This window comes from Pelophylax lessonae (assembly GCF_965119305.1).
Source record: "Pelophylax lessonae genome assembly, chromosome: 13".
Lineage (NCBI taxonomy): Eukaryota > Metazoa > Chordata > Amphibia > Anura > Ranidae > Pelophylax > Pelophylax lessonae.
The window spans coordinates 14,746,038-14,772,851 of record NC_138780.1 but is presented as its reverse complement, the minus strand read 5'-3'; the positions used below and the strand labels follow the sequence as shown (position 1 = coordinate 14,772,851).

General features: G+C 46.9%; 1 protein-coding gene across 2 annotated transcripts in view; it reads left to right on the top strand.

Moving 5' to 3' along the window:
- Nucleotides 1-18,401: 18,401 nt before the first annotated feature.
- APH1A (aph-1 homolog A, gamma-secretase subunit) overlaps nt 18,402-26,814 on the top strand; it is a 30,768-nt gene continuing 22,355 nt past the window's right edge. For both annotated transcript variants that reach the window (XM_082275464.1, XM_082275463.1), the window contains exons 1-3: nt 18,402-18,565; nt 22,583-22,753; nt 26,686-26,759. In XM_082275464.1, coding sequence (XP_082131590.1) covers nt 18,453-18,565; nt 22,583-22,753; nt 26,686-26,759 — 358 coding nt within the window. In that variant the 5' untranslated portion in view covers nt 18,402-18,452. The remainder of the gene's footprint in view (nt 18,566-22,582; nt 22,754-26,685; nt 26,760-26,814) is intronic.

Here is a 26,814-nt window from a genome sequence, read left to right as displayed (position 1 = left end):
GGGGCCAATGCCAAGTGGAATTGGCCCCCTGAGTTATGCAGACACCACCAAGTAGGAGAGCTTAAGAAACCCTTGGCAACATCTGGAGACTCTCTAGGGTTCCACCAAACCCTGGTTGAGAATAGCTGCTCTAAGTCATCCATAAAAGTATAACCATATTATTAGTTATTTTTAAAAAAAGCCAGGTCCCCTTATCTTGAACCCCTCATGTGCAAATAAACACTTACTGATAGGATTAAGGAGCACTGGAAGAAATACGTAAAAAAAAATTCTCAACTTACACCTGGCTTCCAGCATGCTCACCAAGTTTAAGGTGGCACCCCCTGCTCCTTCCTACAGGATATTAAATAAGTTGAGGATCCCAAAACCCACAAGGTCCTACACAGTGCTGGAGAACCTTCCAGCTAGAACTGAGATCTTGAGCTTTCCCAGAAAATGGCCTAGACTAAGAAGTATTTTTTACATACATCTTCCAACATATTATTTTTATGTTTTCATCTAGCGTTTTTAACATGAAGGTCTTCGAGATAAGCAGACCTTGCATTTTGATTCAAAATCCTCTTCATCCACTAACCATTCTATTCAAACTAATAAAGGTTCCAAAATAATGGCTTCTGATGGTAATAGTAAGGACAGGCCTCTCAGAAAATACAGGCTGCAATTATGGGCCTCAGTTCAGCAAATGGCGCTGCCCAGGAAGAGTCAGGCAATGAAGGAAAAGCAGGCAACCAAGATCTTAGACAAGGCTCAGCCCCATAAACTGCATTATATAGTATGCTACTTTCAGTCAAATGCTTAAATCTGTCATTCTCAGCCAGGGCTCCGTGGAATCCTAGGGTTCCTCCAAAGATTGTCAGGTGTTCTTTGAACTCTGGCTAATTGAGGTCCCATCTGATGGTACAAAAATGACTGTCAACTAAATATGAAGCTAAAAAGCCTTCATCTTTAATATATGCCCAACAAAGCTAAAAGGATCCAACACAGAAAAAGGTTGACGCGTTTCGGCCCGAGTGGGCTTTAGTCATGGTTATGACTGAAGCCCACCTGGGCTGAAACTCATCAACCTTTTTCTCTGTTGGATTATTTTATGTTTGTTGGGTAAATAATAAAGAAGAGGGCTTTTTAGCTTCGTATTGTGTTACCGACCCTTTTTGTACCATCAGCTCAAGTAACCAGAGCTCAAGGAACACCTCTGGAGGAACCCTAGGATTCCATGGAACCCTGGTTGGGAATGACAGATTTAGGCATTTCGACTAAAAGTAGCATAGTATATAATGTAGTATATGTAGCTGATCTTTGGCTAAGGCCTTGGTTGCCTGCTTTTCCTTCATTGCCTGACTTTTTCTGGGCAACATAATTTTGTCATGTTGCCGACCCTTTTTGTACCATCAGATGGGAGCTCAAGTAACCAGAGCTCAAGGAACACCTCTGGAGGAAGCCTAGGATTCCATGGAACCCTGGTTGAGAATGACTGATTTAAGCATTTGACTAAAAGTAGCATAGTATATAATGTAGTGATCCTTGGCTAAGGCCTTGGTTGCCTGCTTTTCCTTCATTGCCTGACTCTTTCTCGGCAATGTAATTTTGTCATGTTGCCGGCCCTTTTTGTACAAATGATTGCAACAGTTTGAGTGGCTGGGGACCCAACCACAGGAGGAACTCTCTCACATTTATTGGATAGGAGGGTTGTAGCACCACACTCTTGTATAATATACTTCCCATCTGACAGCGCCTGCAAAGTTCCAGGGCCAGCGTCAATTGGTAGAGCAAGTGGCATTACACCAACAATAATTGTATCTGTCTTTCAAGGTGACAGTTTGATCTCCAGTAGGGCATTCCTCTAACTGGCCACCATTATAAGCATTCTTTCCAATGAATTTAGCAGGTGATCCCGAAGACCTGAAAATTATTTCATAGGTTCCTCTGGGTAAAAAAGGTTGGAAATGGTTGTGGAGCAGGAGTCAAAGGGCAGAAAGAGGAGGCCAGAAATCGTTGTACGGTGGTGTTCCACACATAACTCCATCAAGATGCATCAACTCCTGATGCCAGACTAAATTTTACAGCCATCAAAAAGCTGCTGTATGTCCCCGGAGTGGGGGCTTGGCGAACTTGAGGGATGGTCTCCAGAAGCCGTAACGATGCAGACATCTAATAGAATCTTTCCATAGTTTATTGCACCGGAGCCTAATGTGAACTTAGTAGCGAATTCTAATTACAGAGCTGAGGAACGTGCCCTGGGGAAATCCGGCGGCTGTGATCGGCATTACGTGGTCAGCATTTCTCTGGATGACCGTTATCGCGGCCTGAATTGTCACCGTGAGCCGCCTTATCTCTCTGCGACGCTCAGTTAATTTAATGCTGATAACGCGCACTACGGGGGTGTACGTTAACCGCAAATATCATTAGCTATTTAACAGTGCGGACGTTTCAAAGATTGTCTTTTTGAGAAGGAAAATTTCTAAGAGATTGTGTGCATGGCCCTTCTTCATTGTTCCCTTGCTGGTATTGCTTTCCATGGCAGTCCATGGCCTCTCAATATTGATGCCTATTGGGTACATTGCTATGGTCATGGCATGAGTATATATATATATATATATATATATATATAATCCCAAACTATACTCATATTTTACCACATAAATAATAATTCATTAAAAAATTGAAAAGTCTTCAAAATTCCTAGCAGTAGTTTGGATTTTTCTATTTATATAATTTCCAGTTATGGCCACTAGATGGAGCCGATGATCTTAGTAAATAGGTTTTTATGTTCTATGGCAGGGGTGTCAAACTAAAATTCATCACGGGCCACATCAAAGGGCAGGTTGTATCTGTAAGACTAAATGTCCATTCCCCCTTACATCAGGTGTTAAGAGTCACCCCACCATCAGAAATCAAGAGTTCCCAACCCTCCCTTACCTTGTGCTGCTGCCGGGAGGTGGAGCTAGAAATCAGAAAGTGCAGGGTCTGGAGGAGGACCACAGGAGGGCTGGAATCAGTTGCTGAATGCTGAGACCAGGGGAAGCGGAGATGAGGGGGTGCTGTGGCTTTACAGTGAAGAGCAGGATCTGGAGAAGGAGTTCTGTCCTGCTCTCTGCTGAGATGGGGGGTGGGAGTAGAGATTACCCTCTCCATGGCTGCAGGGTAAAGCACAAGATCTGTTGGCGGAGTTTCGTCCTCCTCTCTGCTGCCTACTTCTGAAACAAGGTGGGGGCAGAGGGGCAGAGACAAGGGGGGGGGGGTGCTGCAGTGCTGCAATCTGGTGGGCAAGATTCGGCCCATCGGCCTTGTGCCTAGCTCCATCTAGTGGCCATAATGTGATATTTTCCTGATTCATTCTGTTGTTTATGAATGAATACCAGTCAACCTAGAGAAAAAATAGTAGTGACGTTCGATTTTGCCCTCATACCCAGAGAATAAATGAACGTGCCTTTCACAGAATGATTAAAGCTAAAAAATTGTAAAATAAATACACCCCTTAGAGTCTGATTTGCATAGCTGTTCGTTTTAACTATTGGTTACATTTATCGACTAATTCCCTCTAGTGTTCTCTAGAATTGTTACATTGCATCTCTTGTCAGAAAGATGTGTTTGCTTAGCTCCATCTAGTGGCCATATTGTGATATATTACTACTGCCCATGCTTCTTACAGGAAAGATCTGAGGTCATGCTGCCAATCCTTTCCAAAGCAGAGAGCTCCAGAATCTAATCTTAAAGGGGTCTTCCATCTCTGGATGGCCTGTACATATCCTTCACTAACTTTTACTAAACCAGCTACTTCCTTTAGTGCTTTCAGACAGAGTTGTTTCCATTACCCACCTCTTCTGGGTCCTCGTGTAGGAAACATGTGTTCACAGAGTAGCCCCGGGGGGAGTGTCTGGAGGATAGAAAGACATGGCTGGAAAGCACAGAGAAAAAGTTTTAACGCTAAATTCTAGGGAAGCAAAAAATATGCTTCCAGTGGGGCTCGCCCACGCTTAATTGCTTGTTTTTGCGTAGGGTCCCTCGCTCCCAATGCAGAGCATTGGAAAGAACAGGAGAGCACCAACTGCTGGGGAAGCGAGGGATAATTTAAGTCAGTGCTGGAAAAAGGTCATCCAGCCCCAGGGCAAAAATGCCCAACTGCCTAGCCTTGTAACAGAAGGAAGGCGCCCCCAATCCTACAGTAAACCATTGCCCCAGGGCAGCTTCACCTCCAGCCCACCCCTATCTCTTGACCCTAATATAAGTAAAGGTGCTTTTTAATGGTACCCTATTGAGCATTTACCCTTCCAGTGCAGGGGGAAGCACCACTGCATGGGTCATTTTTTTTTTTTTCATATTCCCGGAGTTCAGTTTTACAGAAAAAAGCTACAGATTTGGTAAAAGCTGCAGAAGGGGTTAAACAAGCCGTTGGGTTAATACTTTCTAAAGCTGGAGACTTCCTTTAAGACTTCAAGGTTTTATGTAATATGACTGCTTAGCTGACCTATTCACTCAAGTACAAGGGTGGAAAGTGCAAAGTGCATCAATACACTAACAACCAATCACATTTAACCGTAGGCATGTTAACCTAGGGAACAATGTTATTGGCTTCTGTACTTTGCATGTTAGAATTCCTTAAGCCATCTGCGTGCTGTGCCAATACTGTGTACTGCAACAGGCGGGATAGACAACTGTTCACCTTCAGGCAAGATGAGTTTGCCAGAGGCTTGCCCCAGGCAGCAACAGCCTACGATGAAGTGTTGTGCTCCATTAAAATCTACGTCTAGCCCATTTTGTTTTGTTTTGGACTAGAGAAGGGTTAAAGAAAAACATTTCCCCCTTTATAATTTTCCTGTCTGTGTCCCATTGGGGAGATTTTCCTCCACTTCCTGATCTGAAGATGCAACAAGAAATAAAGTGAGGGAAATGTCCTCTTAGACCAGCCTTTCTCAACCATTCTAGCCCAGAGGAACCCCTAAAATAGTTGTCGGGTCTCGGAGAACCCTTACCAAAAATCAATTCATTGGTGGTCAATGACAAAAATGCCCCTTGCATTGGTGGTCAGTGGGAAGAATGCTTCTTACATTGGTGGTCAGTGGGAAGAATGGTCCTTACATTGGTGGTCAGTGGGAAGAATGTCCCTTACATTGGTGGTCAGTGGGAAGAATGTCCCTTACATTGGTGGTCAGTGGGAAGAATGTTCCTTACATTGGAGGTCAGTGGGAAGAATGTCCCTTACATTGTTGGACAATAGGAAGAATGCCCCTTACACTGGTCGTCAGTCGCAACAATGCTCCTTACATTCATGGTCAGTGGGAAGAATGCTTCTTACATTGGAGGTCAGTGGGAAGAATGCTCCTTACATTGGTGGCCAGTGGGAAGAATCCCCTTATATTGGTGGTCAGTTGGAGGAATGTCCCTTACATTGGTAGTTAGAGGGACAAATGCCCCTTACATTGGTGGCCAATGGGAAGAATGCCCCTTACGTTGGTGGCCAATGGGAAGAATGCCCCTTACATTAGTGGCCATCGGGAAGAATGTTCCTTACATTGGGGGCCAGTGGTAAGAATGCCCCTTACAGTGGTGGCCAATAGGAAGAATGCCCCTTACAGTGGTGGCCAATAGGAAGAATGCCCCTTACACTGGTCATCAGTAGGAAGAATGTTCCTTATATTGGTGGCCAATAGGAAGAGCGACCCTTACGTTGGTGGTCAGTGGGAAGAATGTCACTTACATTGATGATCAGTATGAAGAATGCTTTCCTTATAGCCCTAGTCAGATTGCCATCAGCTAAAAAAAATAATTGGTGTCATGTTGTTGGCTTTGCCAAGTGGCATTTGTCCTGGAGTTATGCAGGCACCATCAAATGGGAGGTCAATTAGTCACAGCTCAAGGAACTCTTTGCAACCTCTGGAGGAACCCAAGGGTTCCACAGAACCCTGGTTTAGAATGGCTGTCTTAGGCAATTGTCACCAGATTAGATGTCCTCATCATCAGATTTCCACTCACTTCCTATTCTGGTGACAACTACACAATCTGCTATTTCTACATTTTTTAGTAAGATTTTGGTCTTATACTGTAGCTGTATACGCTATCCGTATCGTGAGATCTGAGGGACTGATGCCTATGCTTAACAGATTTGGAGTGAGATTTTGGTCTCATAGCTAGATACTATATCTCCAGCTTGAGGTCTAAAGCTTGATGGATCAAACTTTGGCCGGCTCTGCAGGGGCCTACCGAATAATGATCCATGTGTGGCCACTCAGGCTCGAATGAAGATGATATAACGTTCAATTTCTGTTGTTGGGAAAATCAGTTGACGTCACAGAAGTCGGTCAAGGGTCCGCGTTATCACGACCACGGAGTCGAGATCGGCGAGGTGCCTGGACCTACACCTGGCTCAGCCTCTCAGCAAGCCACTGAGAGCTTGACCCGGCCGCTCTGCCCCCTCCACAGGCTCCATTGAGCAAAAAGGGGGCAGAGCCGAGAACTATGAGAACCGAGCGATCGGCAGTGTGTGAACATTCGGTTCTCAGTGTAGGGGCGCTGGGGGGACAGATACAGTAGCGGACCGATGCTACATCCTTGGTAAGTAGGAATAAAGAAAAACACAGAAACCCATACATCTCTTTTAAGACACTTCTGCCTCTTTTAGCTAGCCCTACCAGATTTGGGTTGAAATTTGCCTAATTGTTTTCCTTGCCGGAGGGGAAGCTATACCGGGGGGCCTGCAGTGCAAAGATCTCCCTGCTTCTGTGCTTCCTCCACCTTTCCTTCTGCTTTTTCATCGTTATCCCATAATCATCAGAACACCAGTCATCACTTTCTGTCTTGGTGACCACTAGGAGAAATAATGAGGGCGAATCTTCCCAGTGGGGATACAGACAGTAAAAAAAGAAAACCTGAAATAGGTTCTAACTAAACCCAAAATCAGTTTGTCCTATATGTACACTTCAAACAAATAAAATTGCAACTTTGTGGTGCTAAGAATGATCACATCCCTCTCACCTGCATAATACTTCTTTGTTTTTCACTGGCTTTAAGTTAAAAATATACAATCCGATTGGCTGGCGGTCTTAAATGGCAGCGGATGACCCCGATCCCCACTCTGACGGTCACTGACCTACCAATCAAGCAATGTTCGGCCGAGTTCAAGTATTATATTCTGTTGCCAGCACTTCTCGTTCTTCTGAAATGATTGCAAATCCTTTTCTCCACACACTTGTTGTACAATGCTCACTTCTGGTTTTTTTCCTTTTTTTTTCTTTTTTTTTTTATATTATGTACTATATTTTTTAGTCTTAAACACGATATATGATATATATTTAATTTTTTATATATATAAATATGAATAAATATAATGTAAAAAAAAATACTGGGTGTGTTGTGTATTTTTAAAACGATTGATGCTGGCATTATGTCATTGTGGGAGTAGTCCCATGGACCAAATAATGGAGGTGGCTGGCGAGTGCACTAATAATAATTGAAGAACAGGTACAACTTTAGTCCCTTAAAAAGGACCTGCACTGTGGAAGTTGTGCCCAAAAAGGTAAGCAGAGGACTAGTCACCCTGCAGGTGATCCTTCCCTGTTACTGACTTACAATGCCTTGTTCTGCACTGTGTCTCTGTGCAAAGGTGACTATCTTGGTAGAGGCAGCAGTAGAGGAGGAAGCACAGATCCACAAAATGTATGAAAAGCAGGGAGATCCTTTTCCTGAAGGTCCTCAGTTACAGTTTCCCCTCCAGTAGGAAGAACAGGGAGCAGCGCAGTAGTGGCATCATCTGATGACCAGTGGGGTAATGAAAGAGGCAAGGCAAGCACAGATCCACCGAATGGATGAAACAGAAGCAGGGAGATCCTTGCACTGCAGGTCCTCAGGTACAACTTCCTCTCCAGGAAGAAAAACAAGGAAAAGAACCATAGTGTTATCATCTGCTGACTGGTGGGGTAAAGGTAGATGTAGAGTAAGCACCATGGGAGGACTGGGCCAGGGGGAAGGGGGGCAATTGCCCCCCGGGCCACTCTGATGCCCCGTAAAAAGGCTGCTCTGCATCTGCCACAGATATACCTAAACGATTCCGAGGGAAGAGAAGTAAAAAGTCCCCACCGCTGACCTACTGAGTGCGGGATGAAGACAGGGACAGAATGCAGGCCTCCCCCCCCCCCCCCCCCATGTATGTAGAAAAAATATTTATTATATTGCATAAATTCCCATATGAAGTTATGCAATAGATGTATCATTTATACTATACTTTGTTACCCATAGAATTGGTGATACATCCTTGAAAAAGGCTGTGTACGGCCGAAACGCGTCGGAAAACCGATTGGACACCCACTCTGAATTTAGTTCCTGTCGTTAATACATGGAACAGCAGAGCAGGAATGTCCTAAACCAATGTCACCAATACTCACCTGCAAACTCACTTTCAATCTTTCTTGTCACTTTCACCCAATGGGCCTTCACCCATTCACCTATAAATGTTTGTAAATATCCTGTTATTTTCCTCAATAAATTGTTTTATACCAAACCATCAAAATCCATTTACTCCTGCCCATAAAGTCCCAAACCTGGCTTGAGGCACCAAAAACTACAACAGGCCTCTCCCCCCCCCCCCCCCCAGTATGGATGGTGTAAACTGTGTCTGAGCAGAGTCCAGTTCCATGCCCCACTGGAGAATCTCCTCCCCTGGCCAGCCCCGACCAAGCTGTCCTAGCTCCCCCCTAACCCCGGTGGCCAAGTCGGGAACCCGGATTCGGTCAGTGAGTAGAGAGTACCTGGAGCAGAGCTTCAGCCTGGAATGGGGGTCAGGAGGAGGCCAGGAAGAGGGCTGAGTCACTGCACTATGGGCCTCTGGTTTGTACTTGCACCCTGGGCCGAAAGTTGACAGTCAGCTCCTGGTAACCACAAATCCACAGAATGGATGAAGCAGAAGCAAGGAGATCCTTACACTGCAGGTCCTCAGGCACAGCTTCCTCTCCAGCAAGGAGATCAGTGACCAGGACAGTAGTGCCATCATCTGATGACTAATGGGGTAATGAAAGTGGTAGAACAAGCACAGATCCACGGAATGGATGAAACAGAAGCAGGGAGATCCTTGCACTGCAGGCCCTCAGGTACAACTTCCTCTCCAACAAGGAGAACCATGAGAAGCACAGTAGTGACACCACCAATTCTCATTCCAGAGGCAGCAGTTCCTTGGATGATCTCACACTGCAGATATAAAACTTTGAGGCTCAGAAGTGCCTACAGGAACTGCATTACTATCTTTGAAGAAGAGTCTTCAGGGTACTGCCTAAACACAATTACCATTTCCTGATGTTCCCTATCACATAGCAAATCTTCACTTTTGAGTTCAGGTCCATAAAAATTTAAGTGTATCATGCAAGTTAGCACATACATTTCCTTTCTCTTGCTGCCCTAGGAGCATTAGGTGTCCTCAGTGGTGTATTTTGGTTTTGTTCTGCCCTAGGCAAGACTAAAATTGGGCGCCCCCCCCCATGTAGATTTTCCCCACTACTTTTTTAATGGATATGACTCCCTCCAAAATTGAAGGACTACAAATCCTGGCATGAACCCCTGAGATCTCACGAGAGGGGGGGGGGGGGGTTGAGAGGGTGAGGGAGAGAGAGAGGGGGTGGGTGAGGGAGAGAGAGAGGGGGTGGGTGAGGGAGAGAGAGAGGGGGGTGGGTGAGGGAGAGAGAGGGGGGATGAGAGAGAGAGAGGGGGGGATGAGAGAGAGAGGGGGTGGGTGAGGGAGGGGGAGAGAGAGGGGGGATGAAAGAGAGGAGAGAGAGGGTGGGGGTGAGAGACAGAGAGGGGGGATGAGAGAGAGGGGGGATGAGAGAGAGAGGGGGATGAGAGAGAGAGGGGGATGAGAGAGCGAGGGGGGTGAGAGAGAGAGGGGGATGAGAGAGCGAGGGGGGTGAGAGAGAGAGGGAGGTGAGAGAGAGAGAGAGGTGAGAGAGAGAGAGAGAGAGAGAGAGAGGGAGGTGAGAGAGAGAGAGAGAGAGGGGTGTGAAAGAGAGAGAGGGGGGTGTGAGAGAGACAGAGGGGGTGAGATAAAGAGAGAGGGGATGAGAGCGGGGGGATGAGAGAGAGAGAGGGGGGATGAGAGAGAGAGAGGGGGCTGAGAGAGAGCGAGAGAGAGGGGGGCTAAGAGAGTGAGAGAGGGCGGGGTGAGAGAGGGGGATGAGAGCGAGAGATAGAGGGGTGAGAGAGAGGGGGATGATAGAGAAAGAGAGAGGGGTTAGAGAGAGAGAGATTGAGAGGGAGGGAGGTGAGAGAGAGGGAGATAGAGAGGAGGGGTGAGAGAGGGGGTGAGTGAGAGAGAGAGAGGGGTGAGAGAGGCAGTTCTAGCAACCAGTGGCCAATAGAGTCTCAGGTGGAGGGGGTGACTTTTTTGCTGCCCCCCTGCAAAGTGCCGCCCTAGGCCTGGGCCTTGTTGGCCTAGGCCAAAATACAGCACTGGGTGTCCTACCAGTTTGAAATTGATTCTGCTATGGTGAGGTTGGCCTAAAAGTATCTAAAAATCCCTCCATTAAGTCACAGTGCAATACAGTCATTCTTTAGCATAAGGTCATTTTACTTTGTCACATCAGAACTCCTAACAGTTGGGTCTTCTTCATGCTAGAAGGTTTGTGATGGAAGTGAGGAATAAGACAATTCTGTACTGAGTTCCAATAAATTCCTATATCAAAGGGTTGTTGTTTTTAAGAAGATGCACAATAGAGTTTTCTTCAAACAGAAGGTATGTGCATGGCTGATTAGCATCACAAATCCAAAATGTTTTTGAGGTTTTTCCCCCTATTTTAGGATAATGGACAGTGACCCGCAAAGCATTCCTTTTTGCCCATGGGCCAACTACTGTATGCATCCAGAATGGCTGATTTACAGCACAGATACAACCTTATGTTATCTACAAACTGCACTCAACTGTTCCGGGCAGAGCCATCTGCAATACTGATTGGACCCTGGGCAAACATTTTCTTGGACAAGCAATGCATCTTCGCTCTCCAACCCAACATCACAAAAAACAACAACACACACATAGACTTATCCTGAACACAGAACCACTCCTCCATACTATCCCCATCACTACACATAATACCAGGACCCCATATCCCCATTTCATAAACAGGACCCCCTCCCCCATACTACCCACCATCATTATACAGATTTCCCTCCACTATACTACCCCCATCTTTACACAGGACCCCTTACCCATACTGCCCCCCCATCATTACACAGAACTTCCTCCCCTATACTACCCCCATCATTACACAGGACCCCCTTCCCCATACTACCCCATCATTACACAGAACTTCCTCCCCTATACTACCCCCATCATTACACAGGACCCCCTTCCCCATACCAACCCAATCATTACACATAACTTCCTCCCCTATACTACCCCCATCATTACACAGGACCCCCTTCCCCCATACCACCCCCATTATTACACAGAACTTCCTCCCCTATACTACCCACATTATTACACAGGACCCCCTTCCCCATACTGCCCCCATCATTACACAGGACCCCCTTCCCCATACTACCCCCATTATTACACAGGACCCCCTCCTTCATCATTACACAGGACCCCCTCCCCCATACTCCCCCTATCATTATATAGAACTTCCTCCCCTATACTACCCCCATCATTACACAGGACCCCCTTCCCCATACTGCCCCATCATTACACAGAACTTCCTCCCCTATACTACCCCCATCATTACACAGGACCCCCTTCCCCATACTGCCCCCATCATTACACAGAACTTCCTCCCCTATACTACCCCCATCATTACACAGGACCCCCTTCCCCATACTACCCCATCATTACACAGAACTTCCTCCCCTATACTACCCCCATCATTACACAGGACCCCCTTCCCCATACTGCCCCCCTCATTACACAGAACTTCCTCCCCTATACTACCCTACACACCTCCATACTATCCCCATCACTACACATAATACCAGGACCCCATACCCCCATTTCATAAACAGGACCCCCTCCCCCATACTACCCCCATTATTACACAGATTTCCCTCCACTATACTACCCCCATCATTACACAGGACCCGTTTCCCCATACTGCCCCCATCATTACACAGAACTTCCTCCCCTATACTACCCCCATTATTACACGGGACCCCCTTCCCCATACTACCCCCCATTATTACACAGGATCTCCTTCTCCCATACTACCCCCATTATTACACAGGACCCCGTGCTCCATCATTACACAGGACCCCCTCCAGCATACTCCCCGTATCATTATATAGAATGTCCTCCGCTATACTACCCCCATCATTACACAGGACTCCCTTCCTCATACTACCCTCATCATTACACAGAACTTCCTCCGCTATACTATAAAACCGCTTAGCAGCACAGATTATTTTTTTTTTTCCTCCAAGTTCGTGTGCCGCCCCCCACGTGTCATGAAAAAATGCCGCCCTGGGCGGCTGCCCCGTTCGCCCATGCCTAAAACCGCCACTGATTGTTTCAATTTTTTTTTGCGTGTTGTGGTATTGACGGTACCCTTTTGTGGAAACACCCGAACTCATTGGAAGGATGTCCACATACTTTTGCCCATATACTCTACATCAGGGATCCTCAAACTACGGCCCTCCAGCTGCTGCGGAACTACAAATCCCAAGAGGCATTGTAAAACTCTGACATGCCCAGACATGACTAGGCATGATAGGAATTGTAGTTCCTGAACAACTGGAGGGGCCATAGTTTGAAGTCCCTTGCTGTACATTATAACAGAACAATAACCAGACATGAAGAACAAATAAGGTTTGTGATACAAGATCGCCACCTTGTGTCTATATCACTGTAATGCAGAACTCTTTGGATGGATTTGTAAAAGTTTAAAAGAAAATCTTGCCCAAAGCAATCAGTGAAATGTCTTTTATCCAATAAAGGTAACAGAACAAAAGGTAACACCTTAGACGTTACAATCGATAATTAATTTTTTCTTATCTTTTCATGCATACATGAAAATGTCTGCATGGATTCTGTATGCTGTCTAAGCATTGGTAACCTTAGGCAGAGACTGATGTAAAGGATTCTAAATAGTCAGTAAAACAATTATTGATCTCACAAAAAAAACAACTTCAACCAGTTCTGGACCCCAGTTTTGCCCCCTTAATGACCAGGCCATTTTTTTGCGATACGGCACTGCGTTTACTTTAACGGAAAATTGCGCGGTCGTGCGACGCTGTAACCAAATAAAATTGATGTCCTTTTTTTTCCCCACAAATAGAGATTTATTTTGGTGGTATTTGATTACCTCTGCGATTTTTATTTTTTTGCACTATAAACAAAAAAATAGCGACAATTTAAACAAAAACAATATTTTTCACATTCCGCTATATAATATTCCCAAAAAAAAAAAAAAAATTTAAATCTAAATTTTTCATCCTTTTAGGCCAATTTGTATTCTGCTACATATTTTTGGTTAAAAAAATAAAAAAAACGCAATAAGCGTATTTTGATTGGTTTGTGCAAAATCGTGTCTACAAACTAGGGGAAAGATTTATGTCATTTTTATTTATTTATTTATTTTTTACTAGTAATGGCAGCCATCAGCGATTTTTAGCGGGACTGCAACATTGCGGTGGACAGATCGGACCCCTAACTGACATTTTTGATACTTTTGGGGGGATACCAGTGACATTGCTACAGTAATCAGTGCTAAAAATATGCACTGTTACTGTAATAATGACACTGGCAGGGAAGGGGTTAACCAAGGGGTGATCAAAGGGTTAAGTGTGAGTCTAGGGGGTGTTTTCTAACTGTGGGAGGTTGGGCTTGTAAAATGACCATAGAGACCTGTGATTCTATATAGAAGGATCACAGGCACTCTGTGATTATTTCAGAGAGAAGAACGGTCAGCAGACATTCCTTCTCTCTTAGAAGGGAGCGATCGCGGGTGCCCGGTGGCCATATTGGGCATTGGCATATTTGCCAGTTCTTCTCAGACTTCTTCCCTGACACATGGACGGGGCTATCCAAAACCGGAGGTGATGTAATGACGCTCAAGGCACCGCCCAACGCGTTTTGTCAGATAGACGTCATCAGGAGCGGCCATCTTGCTACACCTCACATCCTTTATACCCTAAGGTTGCCCGGTAACAGTAAACAGTGTACGAACGGGAATATTGTTCTAAACCTTCATCCACCTTAATGAACACTGAAAGGGCCAATATCGGAGTATCCATAATACTTTTTAGATGTGTAACACCCAGCCGCAAGTACAACGGCTAGATGAACTCACTCAAACAGCCATATTGTTTCAGGTGATAGATCAAGCAAATACTATGATATACCCCAGTATATAACACTCGTTACATGCCACCAGCAACTTGTGTATCGATCCGGTCCATGCAATTTGTCCACCCATACACATAAAGATACAATAAATATACGGCTCAGAATTATCATAAAATCCAACCAAAAAATCAGATATATAATTCCACATATGTATAAAAAATGAAACTACGAATGTATATAGATCCAGTCCGTGCAATTCGTCCACCCATACACATAAAGATACAATATATATACGGCTCAGAATTATCATAAAATCTAACCAAAAAATCAGATATATAATTCCACATATGCATAAAAAAATGAAACTACCAATGTATATAAACTTGCAAAAAGTAAAAATAAAAATGTAAAAATAAATTGAAAAAAAAAAAATCGAAAATAGATATTGAAATTCAATTTAGATTTCTAATCAAAAATAAGGGATAGAATATGTAACTGCAGAGTCAGAAAGAGGGGAGAAAAAAAACTTTCACGTACATATATATTAAATCTTGTCTATAATTTACAATATTGATCCATAACTCTATCAACTGTATAAAAAAATTATATAAAAAATATGAAACAATTATATAAAAAAATATTATATATTTTATATATAATATTTATATATATATATATATATATACATCCATCCATCAATACACACCCAGCATGACTCTATACACCCCAAATATGCACCCAACACCCCTCTACATGACTGGGGGCAACATATATACACACCCAACACGACTACTACCCAATACACACCCAACATGACGCTATGCACCCCAATATATATCCAACACGATGCTATACACCCCAATATATATCCAACATGATGCTATACACCCCAATACACATCCAACATGATGCTATACACCCCAATACACATCCAACATGACGCTATACACCCACAATATATATCCAACATGACGCTATACACCCCAATATATATCCAACATGACACTATACACCCCAATACGACTATCTACACCCCAATACACACCCAACATGACTACACTCCAATACACACCCAATATCCCCCTACGTGACTGGGGGCACCATATATATACATATACACACCCAACATGACTACACTCCAATACTCACCCAACATGATGCTATAAAATTATATATATATATATATATATATATATATATATATATATATATAATTATATAAAAATATAAATGGAGATAAAAACGGAGCATCCTCCGCCTGGGGTTCAGGGAGGACCATACATACTGAAAAGGGTATAAACCATAAAAATGGCAATTTAAAACCACAACAACTCGAAATTTAGGAAATGAAACAATTGAAATCAATATTGAGGCCCTCTGGGTGCAAAGACCCCAATTGATATATCCATCTCGTTTCTTTCTGTAACACTCTAATCCTCCTATTGTCACCTCTCCAATATTTTATATCATATATATATATATAAATATATAAAAATGGAGATAAAAACGGAGCATCCTCCGCCTGGGGTTCAGGGAGGACCCTACATACTGAAAAGGGTAAAAACCATAAAAATGGCAATTTAAAACCACAACTCAAAAATTAGAAATGAAACAATTGAAATAAATATCAATATTGAGACCCTCTGGGTGCAAAGACCCCAATTGATATATCCATCTCGTTTCATTTTGTAAAACTCTAATCCTATTGTCACCTCTCCAGTGGCCTTTAATTTGATCACATCCATAGAAAATGAGTCCCAAAGGATCTCCATGGTGCACATCTCTAAAATGTCGTGAGAGGCTGTGCTTAGCTGCTTTTATAGTTTAATAAACTCATCTTTATAGATTTACAGAATGGATTGTTTCTTTTGTCAACTCATCCGTGTGTGAGTATATTCAGGGAACCAGCCACCAGACGGACAAGGAGTCGGAGGAGAGAGGATCCAAATATGGCTTATATCTAAGTTCTCTTTGCCCCTGTAGGGGTGAGACTCTGAGGTGAGTGTGGACCCAAAGGGGGGGAGGGGCACGAGTGATTACCACTTATCCCCCCCACTGAGTATTACAGCACAAGTCACTTTTTTCCACTTCTCAATTCTTGATGAAGACGTTTATGTGTGTAATTTTCACCGAAGGTTGATACTAAGAACTTTGGTTTACACATCTTGGACTGTTATATTCCACTGCATATACAGTATTTCACAAAAGTAAGTACACCCCTCATATTTTTTGTAAATATTTTATTCTATCTTTTCATGTGACAACACTGAAGAAATGACACTTTGCTACAATGTAAAGTAGTGAGTGTACAGCTTGTATAACAGTGTAAATTTACTGTCCCCTCAAAATAACTCAACACACAACCATTAATGTCTAAACCACTGGCAACAAAAGTGAGTACACCCCTAAGTGACAATGTCCAAATTGGGCCCAATTAGCCATTTTCCCTCCCCGGTGTCATGTGACTCGTTAGTGTTACAAGGTCTCAGGTGTGAATGGGGGGCAGGTGTGTTAAATTTGGTGTTATCGCTCTCACTCTCTCATACTGGTCACTGGAAGTTCAACATGGCACCTCATGGCGAAGAACTCTCTGAGGATCTGAAAAAAAAAAGAATTGTTGCTCTACATAAAGATGGCCTAGACTATAAGAAGATTGCCAAGACCCTGAAACTGAGCTGCAGCACGGTGGCCAAGACCATACAGCGGTTTAACAGGACAGGCCTCACTATGGTCAATCAAAGAAGTTGAGTGCACGTGTTCAGCGTCATATCCAGAGGTTGTCTTTGGGAAATAGACGTATGAGTGCTGCCAGCATTGCTGCAGAGGTTGAAGGGGTGGGGGGTCAGCCTGTCAGTGCTCAGACCATACGCCGCACACTGCATCAAACTGGTCTGCATGTCTGTCATCCCAGAAGGAAGCCTCTTCTAAAGATGATGCACAAGAAAGCCCACAAACAGTTTGCTGAAGACAAGCAGACTAAGGACATGGATTACTGGAACCATCTCCTGTGCTCTGATGAGACCAAGATAAACTTATTTGGTTCAGATGGTGTCAGGCGTGTGTGGCGGCAACCAGGTGAGGAGTACAAAGACAAGTGTGTGTTCCCTACAGTCAAGCATGGTGGTGGGAGTGTCATGGTCTGGGGCTGCATGAGTGCTGCCAGCACTGGGGAGCTACAGATCATTGAGGGAACCATGAATGCCAACATGTACTGTGACATACTGAAGCAGAGCATGATCCCCTCCCTTCAGAGACTGGGCCGCAGGGCAGTATTCCAACATAACGACCCCAAACACCTCCAAGATGACCACTGCCTTGCTAAAGAAGCTGAGGGTAAAGGTGATGGACTGGCCAAGCATGTCTCCAGACCTAAACCCTATTGGGCATCTGTGGGGCATCCTCAAACGGAAGGTGGAGGAGCGCAAGGTCTCTAACATCCACCAGCTCTGTGATGTCATCATGGAGGAGGGGAAGAGGACTCCAGTGACAACCTGTGAAGCTCTGGTGAACTCCATGCCCAAGAGGGTTAAGGCAGTGCTGGAAAATAATGGTGGCCACACAAAATATTGACACTTTGGGCCCAATTTGGACATTGTCACTTAGGGGTGTACTCACTTTTGTTGCCAGCGGTTTAGACATTAATGGCTGTGTGTTGAGTTATTTTAAGGGGACAGCAAAGCAGTTCAATGCCAGTCACTGCTGAGCTCTGGGGAGCCTCTAGTGGCCTATATCAGACATGCTGGGACTTGTAGTTCTCCGCCAGTCACTGCTGAGCTCTGGGGAGCCTCTAGTGGCCTATATCAGACATGCTGGGACTTGTAGTTCACCGCTAGTCACTGCTGAGCTCTGGGGAGCCTCTAGTGACCTATGTCAGACATGCTGGGACTTGTAGTTCTCCGCCAGTCACTGCTGAGCTCTGGGGAACCTCTAGTGACCTATATCAGACATGCTGGGACTTGTAGTTCTCCGCCAGTCACTGCTGAGCTCTGGGGAGCCTCTTGTGTCTTCTGCTTGCTATGCAGGGAATGGCGATTCCTCCCCCTCACCACCGGAGGGCGCACACAGCCAGGAGGAGCGCAGACGGAAGTCTCGCAGAGCTGTGGATCTCCCAGCATGCTCCGGTGGGCGGGGCTGTGTGAGGCCGCTCAGTCCCTCCCCGGCCGCCGTAGCGGAAGGCGGAAGTGTCCGGTGTGTCCGGGAGATGGGGGCGGCCGTGTTTTTCGGCTGCACCTTCGTGGCCTTCGGACCGGCGCTGTCCCTCTTCGTCCTCACCATCGCCCGGGACCCCCTCCGGGTCATCATCCTGGTGGCCGGGTACTGCCTGAAGGGGGGGAGGAGGGGCTTATACAGAGTACAGGGGGGGCTCTACTATATGGGAGGGAGGGGTGGGTATTGTATGAGAGGTGGGGGAGGGGGGCTGAGTGTATGTGAGTACCATTATTATATTGGGGGGGGCCCCTCTTACCCATGAAGGCTCCTGTAATATTGGGAGGTATGTTGGGGCCCCTGTCATATGGGGGTGTATTGGGGGGAGGGGTGTAAGGGCTGAGTGTATATGAGGGTAATAGTTAAATTGGGGGAGGGGGGGGTCCTGTTGTAAATGAAGGGGATTATGAGGGGGTCTTGGTATATATGAGGAGGTGGGGGGAGGAAGGGTGTAAATATGGTGATCCTATCAGGGGGCTCTATATATATATATATATATTCAACCTGACTCTATACACCCCATGTATATATGTGGGGGTCTCTGGTTATATAAAGGTTACTGGATGTACTGTGTATTGGGGTGTATAGAGTCGTATTGGATATATATTGGGGTGTATAGCGTCATGTTGGGTGAGTATTGGGGTCTAGTCATGTTGGGTGTGTGTGTGTATATACAGGGCTTTTTTTCAGCGGGAACGCGGGTGAACGCAGTTCCGGCACCTCCAGTCTGAATGTATGCAATGGCAAATTGGTGCTGGGGTCAGTGGGGTGAGCTGAAGGGCCTATTGATGCTGGCTGCTGGGGGATCTATTGTTGCTGGAGGGCATTTTGTTGTGGGTGGGGCTATTGTTACAGTGGAGGATTTCTTGTTACTTGGGGGAACTATTGTTGCTGGGGGGCTATTGTTGTTGGGAAGGGTCTATTGTTGCAGGGGAGGATTAATTGGGGGGGGGGGGGGGCTATTGTTGCAGGGGAAGATTAATTGTTGCTGAAGGGATCTATTGTTGGGGAGGGGGAGTCTATTTTTGCTGATTCCCGGGGATCTATTTTACTGCTTTTCTAGTTCTCATTAACAAATTCTATACAAATTACCTAGAACCACAACATGATACTTGGTTCTGTATTCTCTAAAAGGGGGGTACTGGCGGGTGGTAGAGGGTGGAACCCGAAGGACAGCCCTCGGAGGGGGTGGAGACAAGGGTTGACTCAGAAGAGGGGAGTACCTGCACCTATTCTCGGAGAAAAAAAGCCCTGTGTATATATAATATATATATATATATATATATATATATATATATATATATATATATATGGTGCCCCCAGTCACGTAGGGGGATATTGGGTGTGTATTGAAGTGTAGTCATATTGAGTGTAGATGGTCCTATTGGGGTGAGTATTGGGGTGTAGTCAGTTGGGGGGGGGTGTGTGTGTGTGTGTGTGTGTATGTATATATATATATATAGTGCCCCCAGTCGTATTGGGGTGTATAGCGTCATGTTGGGTGTGTGTATATATGTTGCCCCCAGTCATGTAGAGGGGTGTTGGGTGCATATTTGGGGTGTATAGAGTCATGCTGGGTGTGTATTGAGATATATAGTCCTGCTGAGAGAGTGTGTGTGTATATATATATATATTATAAAACATACATGGTGCCCCAATCATGTAAAGGGGTGCTGGTAGTGTATTCCCTCATGAAATGTATTTTGGGGTGTTCAGAGCAATGCTAAGTATTTGGGGATTCCCAGGACAAACTGAGTGATACGGAGTCTATACACTGTATACAGGGGGATATCGACTCATGCTAATTGTGTTCAGTAACTCCTGGTCGTGTAGAGGGGTGCTGAGTATATATGAGGACTCCTGGTCGTGTAGAGGGGTGCTGAGTATATATGAGGCCTTCTGGTCGTGTAGAGGGTTGCTGAGTATATATGAGGGGTGCTGAGTATATATTAAGATTCCTGGTCGTGTAGAGGGGGTGCTGAGTATATATGAGGACTCCTGGTCGTGTAGAGTGGTGCTGAGTATATATGAGGACTCCTGTTTGTGTAGAGGGGGGCTGAGTATATATGAGGACTCCTGTTTGTGTAGAGGGGTGCTGAGTATATATGAGGACTCCTGGTCGTGTAGAGGGTTGCTGAGTATATATGAGGGGTGCTGAGTATATATGAGGATTCCTGGTCGTGTAGAGGGGTGCTGAGTATATATATATGAGGACTCCTGGTCGTGTAGAGGGCTGCTGAGTATATAGGAGGACTCCTGGTCGTGTAGAAGGGTGCTGAGTATATATGAAGACTCCTGGTCGTGTAGAGGGGTGCTGAGTATATATGAGGACTCCTGGTCGTGTAGAGGGGTGCTGAGTATATATGAAGACTCCTGGTCGTGTAAAGGGGTGCTGAGTATATATGAGGACTCCTGGTCGTGTAGAGGGGGGCTGAGTATATATGAGGCCTTCTGGTCGTGTAGAGGGGTGCTGAGTATATAGGAGGACTCCTGGTCGTGTAGAGAGGTGCTGAGTATATATGAGGACTCCTGGTCGTGTAGAGGGGTGCTGAGTATATATGAGGACTCCTGGTCGTGTAGAGAGGTGCTGAGTATATATGAGGACTCCTGGTCGTGTAGAGAGGTGCTGAGTATATATGAGGATTCCTGGTCGTGTAGAGGGGTGCTGAGTATATATGAGGACTCCTGGTCGTGTAGAGGGCTGCTGAGTATATAGGAGGACTCCTGGTCGTGTAGAGGGCTGCTGAGTATATAGGAGGACTCCTGGTCGTGTAGAGAGGTGCTGAGTATATATGAGGACTCCTGGTCGTGTAGAGGGGTGCTGAGTATTTATGAGGACTCCTGGTCGTGTAGAGGGGTGCTGAGTATATATGAGGACTCCTGGTCGTGTAGATTGGTGTTGAGTATATATGAGGACTCCTGGTCGTGTAGGGGGGTGCTGAGTATATATGAAGACTCCTGGTCGTGTAGAGGGGTGCTGAGTATATATGAGGACTCCTGGTCGTGTAGAGGGGTGCTGAGTATATATGAGGACTCCTGGTCGTGTAGAGGGATGCTGAGTATATATGAGGACTCCTGGTCGTGTAGAGGGGTGCTGAGTATATATGAGGACTCCTGGTCGTGTAGGGGGGTGCTGAGTATATATGAAGACTCCTGGTCGTGTAGAGGGGTGCTGAGTATATATGAGGACTCCTGGTCGTGTAGAGGGATGCTGAGTATATATGAAGACTCCTGGTCGTGTAGAGGGGTGCTGAGTATATATGAGGACTCCTGGTCGTGTAGAGGGGGTGCTGAGTATATATGAGGATTCCTGGTCGTGTAGAGGGGGTGCTGAGTATATATGAGGACTCCTGGTCGTGTAGAGAGGTGCTGAGTATATATGAGGACTCCTGGTCGTGTAGAGAGGTGCTGAGTATATATGAGGACTCCTGGTCGTGTAGAGAGGTGCTGAGTATATATGAGGACTCCTGGTCGTGTAGAGAGGTGCTGAGTATATATGAGGATTCCTGGTCGTGTAGAGAGGTGCTGAGTATATATGAGGACTCCTGGTCGTGTAGAGGGCTGCTGAGTATATAGGAGGACTCCTGGTCGTGTAGAGGGGTGCTGAGTATATATGAGGACTCCTGGTCGTGTAGAGAGGTGCTGAGTATATATGAGGACTCCTGGTCGTGTAGAGAGGTGCTGAGTATATATGAGGACTCCTGGTTGTGTAGAGGGGTGCTGAGTATATATGAGGACTCCTGGTTGTGTAGAGGGGTGCTGAGTATATATGAGGACTCCTGGTCGTGTAGAGGGGTGCTGAGTATATATGAGGACTCCTGGTCGTGTAGAGGGGGGCTGAGTATATATGAGGACTCCTGGTTGTGTAGAGGGGTGCCGAGTATATATGAGGACTCCTGGTTGTGTAGAGGGGTGCTGAGTATATATGAGGACTCCTGGTCGTGTAGAGGGGTGCTGAGTATATATGAGGACTCCTGGTCGTGTAGAGGGGGGCTGAGTATATATGAGGACTCCTGGTTGTGTAGAGGGGTGCAGAGTAAGGTTTTCTGTCAGTGACCCCCATATAATACAATCATTGTGCAGTCTGAGCTCGATATGTGACCTGTCCCTATTTTTCTCTTGCAGATCTTTCTTCTGGTTGGTGTCTGTCCTCCTGTCCTCTCTGATCTGGTTCATATCAGTCCAGGTCAGCAACAAGAATGACTCCGCCCTGCAGTATGGATTGCTTATATTCGGAGCCGCCATCTCTGTTCTGCTTCAGGAGGCCTTCAGATACGCCTACTACAGACTGCTCAAGTGAGTTTCCATGTTTCCCCTACATATGTGGTGGGGGGGGGGTGTATATGGTGTGAGCTGGAGTGTGGCTTCAATTTGTTAGTGTATCTAAATCTGCTAGTACGTCTAACACTCCCCTCCCCCCAGACTGACAATGCTGCCATCCAAAGCTCCGTTGCTCCTTCACCCAGAGAGGGGGCGCTCTAATACAGGAGGTGTGTTACTGGTCAATACCATCAACCTGGCTCTATACTTCTTACACTAGACCAGTGACGGCGAACCTTGGCACCCCAGATGTTTTGGAACTACATTTCCCATGATGCTCATGCACTCTGCTGAGCATCATGGGTAATGTAGTTCCAAAACATCTGGGGTTCCAAGGTTTACCATCAATGTGTAGCAGGATTTGTGGCTGGGTCAGCCCTGACCAGGAAGATACGTCGGGCACTTCTCGTTCTCTATTAGCTGCTGTGTCAGGCACCATGATGTAGTAAAGTGGAGTGGGGGAGGGCACAGCATTGTATAAGGTTATACGTTCCTGCTCTGCATAGCATATTAGCAAGAAAAAAGGAAGTAAACGTCTCATCTGGGCTCTGTGCAGTGATTTCAGAAGGACTTTTTTTTTTTTTATAAGGAAGCAGTTATGTGTGTGTTTTTTTTTTTTTTTTTTTTTTTTTTTTTTTCTCGTTTTTTGTGGGAGTGGGGTGAGCAGTGGACCACAGCATTGGATGACCGGGTGTGGAGCAGGGGACTACAGTGTGGGATTGAGTGGTGAGGAGCCAGGGAGCAAATCACGGGAGGGGAGATGGGGAGCACAGCAAGGGGTGGGAGATGAGGAGCCGTGGGAGCACAGCAAGGGGTGGGAGATGGGGAGCCGTGGGAGCGCAGCACGGGATGGGAGATGAGGAGCCGTGGGAGCGCAGCACGGGGTGGGAGATGGGGAGCCGTGGGAGCGCAGCACGGGATGGGAGATGAGGAGCCGTGGGAGCGCAGCACGGGATGGGAGATGGGGAGCCGTGGGAGCGCAGCACGGGATGGGAGATGAGGAGCCGTGGGAGCGCAGCACGGGGTGGGAGATGGGGAGCCGTGGGAGCGCAGCACTCGGGGTAGGAGAAGAGGAGCCGCGGGAGCGCAGCACTCGGGTGGGAGACGAGGAGCCGTGGGAGCGCAGCACTCGGGGTGGGAGACGAGGAGCCGTGGGAGCGCAGCACTCGGGGTGGGAGACGAGGAGCCGTGGGAGCGCAGCACTCGAGGTGGGAGCCGAGGAGCCGCGGGAGCACAGCACTCGGGGTGGGAGACGAGGAGCCGCGGGAGCGCAGCACTGGGAGACGAGGAGCCGTGGGAGCGCAGCACGGGGCTGGGAGAGGAGGAGCCGCGGGAGCGCAGCACTGGGGGTGGGAGAGGAGGAGCCGCGGGAGCGCAGCACTGGGGGTGGGAGAGGAGGAGCCGCGGGAGCGCAGCACTGGGGGTGGGAGAGGAGGAGCCGCGGGAGCGCAGCACTGGGGGTGGGAGAGGAGGAGCCGTGTGAGCGCAGCACTGGGGGTGGGAGAGGAGGAGCCGTGTGAGCGCAGCACGGTGCTGGGAGAGGAGGAGCCATGGGAGCACAGCACGGGGCTGGGAGACGGGGGAGCCGCTGGAATGGGGGATGTGGGGGACCGGCTGGGATGGGGGAGAGAAGTTCAGGGTTCGGACACGTCTGACAGTTGCTCCTCAGTAGTTTCAGTTTTTTCTGAAGTCCCTTCTAGTTTTACAATAAACTTTATACATACGCTGTGCATCATGCAGCTTTTTTTGGCCATTTGGAATTCCATAGAGAGAGCAACAACCCTGAACAAAGACAAAGTGGACATTGATGGGAATTGCCGCTCTCACCCACATGATGCTCAGTGCCGCGGTCATCCAATAAATGACGTGTATGAGATTGCCAACTCTGATGCTTAAACAAAAGAAGCTTTTCTTATGCTTTTAGAGATATCCTATCCTAGGGGAAGCATGGAGGCTACCGTTCTAAAAATACCATTTATCTGGCTGTCATACTCAACACCCAACATCTTTTTTAAGTATTCACCTGGTACATGGAATATTTGACTTTACTAGCTACATGCTTATTCCAGAACTAAGATTGAAGGAAAGTTGTAGGGGCATTGGAATGGCATGAAAGCCAGTCAGTCTTTTTCATTTACTTTCATGATAGACTTGCCTTAAAGAGACTTTTTTTTATTTATTTATTTTTTTAATTATGCCGGAAAAAGTTTCAGGCAGCCCATAGAGCAGGGGTGTCAAACTCAATTTCATCAGCAGTGCGGTTGCCCTCAAAGGGCCGGTTGTAGCTGGGTCATACTATGTGCAGAGTTCAGGATTACATCAGAATTATGCTACATAAGGGCAGGGTTCAGGGGTGTGGTACGTACAGAGGGCAGGGTTCAGGGGTGTGGTACGTACAGAGGGCAGGGTTCAGGGGTGTGCTACGTACAGAGGGCAGGGTTCAGGGGTGTGCTACGTACAGAGGACAGGGTTCAGGGGTGCGCTACGTACAGATGGCAGGGTTCAGGGGTGCGCTACGTACAGAGGGCGGCGGGGGTGCGCTACGTACAGAGGGCGGCGGGGGTGCGCTACGTACAGAGGGCAGCAGGGTTCAGGGGTGCACTACCTACAGAGAGCAGGGTTCAGGAGTGCACTATGTACAGCGTTCAAGAATGTGTTAGGTATGGAGTGCAGGGATTCAGGGGTGCGCTATGTACAGCGTGCAAGATTCAAGAATGTGTTACGTATGGAGTGCAGGGTTCAGGGGTGTGCTACGTACGGAGTTCAGGGGTGTGCTACGTACGGAGTGCAGGGTTCAGGGGTGTGCTACGTACGGAGTGCAGGGTTCAGGGGTGTGCTACGTACGGAGTGCAGGGTTCAGGGGTGTGCTACGTACGGAGTGCAGGGTTCAGGGGTGTGCTACGTACGGAGAGCAGGGTTCAGGGGTGTTCTACGTACGGAGTTCAGGGGGTGTGCTACGTACGGAGTGCAGGGTTCAGGGGTGTGCTACGTACGGAGTGCAGGGTTCAGGGGTGTGCTACGTACGGAGTGCAGGGTTCAGGGGTGTGCTACGTACGGAGTGCAGGGTTCAGGGGTGTGCTACGTACGGAGTGCAGGGTTCAGGGGTGTGCTACGTACGGAGTTCAGGGGGTGTGCTACTTACGGAGTGCAGGGTTCAGGGGTGTGCTACGTACGGAGTGCAGGGTTCAGGGGTGTGCTACATACAGAGAGCAGGGTTCAGCGATGCACTAGTATGGAGTGCAAGGTTCAGACATGCGCTATGTACAGAGTGCAGGGATTCAGGGGCGCGCTACGTACGGGGTTCAGGGGCGCACTGGGCCCAATGTGCAACATTTTATTTACACCCCTCCTCCTGGGTTCTGACCTCTGCCCCCCATCCCCCCCACCTCTAAACACCTCTTCTTACACACCTCCACAGCCCCCACCTTCCAAAGCACAAAGCAAACCTCCCATCTGTACTCTCTCCTACCTGATTTAAGATGGCATTAACGAGAATGCTTTCATGGCCGCTATTGCAACAAGTCCTCAAAAGCCCGCCCTCAAGATACAGATCAGAACCCACAGTCGCCTGAGCCGTCAGGTACCTCTGCCACTGACAGGCTATGCCGGATCGACAGCGCATGCGCTCAGCTACACACAGCCAGGACCGCTGGGGAGACTGAGGAGGAGAGCGCAGGAGGAGAGCGTGTTTATTCCTGTTGCTCCTCTCTAGAGCATTGGTTCTCAACTCCGGTCCTCAGGACCCACTAACAGGCCAGGTTTGCAAGATAACTGAAAAAAGTTATGTAAAGTAGCTGTGGGCATCTCTGGAATTATGTAAATAATGTAAAAGTAGAGTTGCATGGATCAGTGAAGTCACAAAAGATGTCTTTAGATTAGAGATTAAAGTTTATGTCCTTATTTTACAGGAAAGCCATTGAGGGTCTGGCTCAGATCAGTGAAGATGGAAGATCTCCAATCTCTATTCAGCAGATGGCCTTTGGTGGGTAGCATTCATTATTTTACCTACTCGGAAAACCGGCAATTTACCTTCTTTT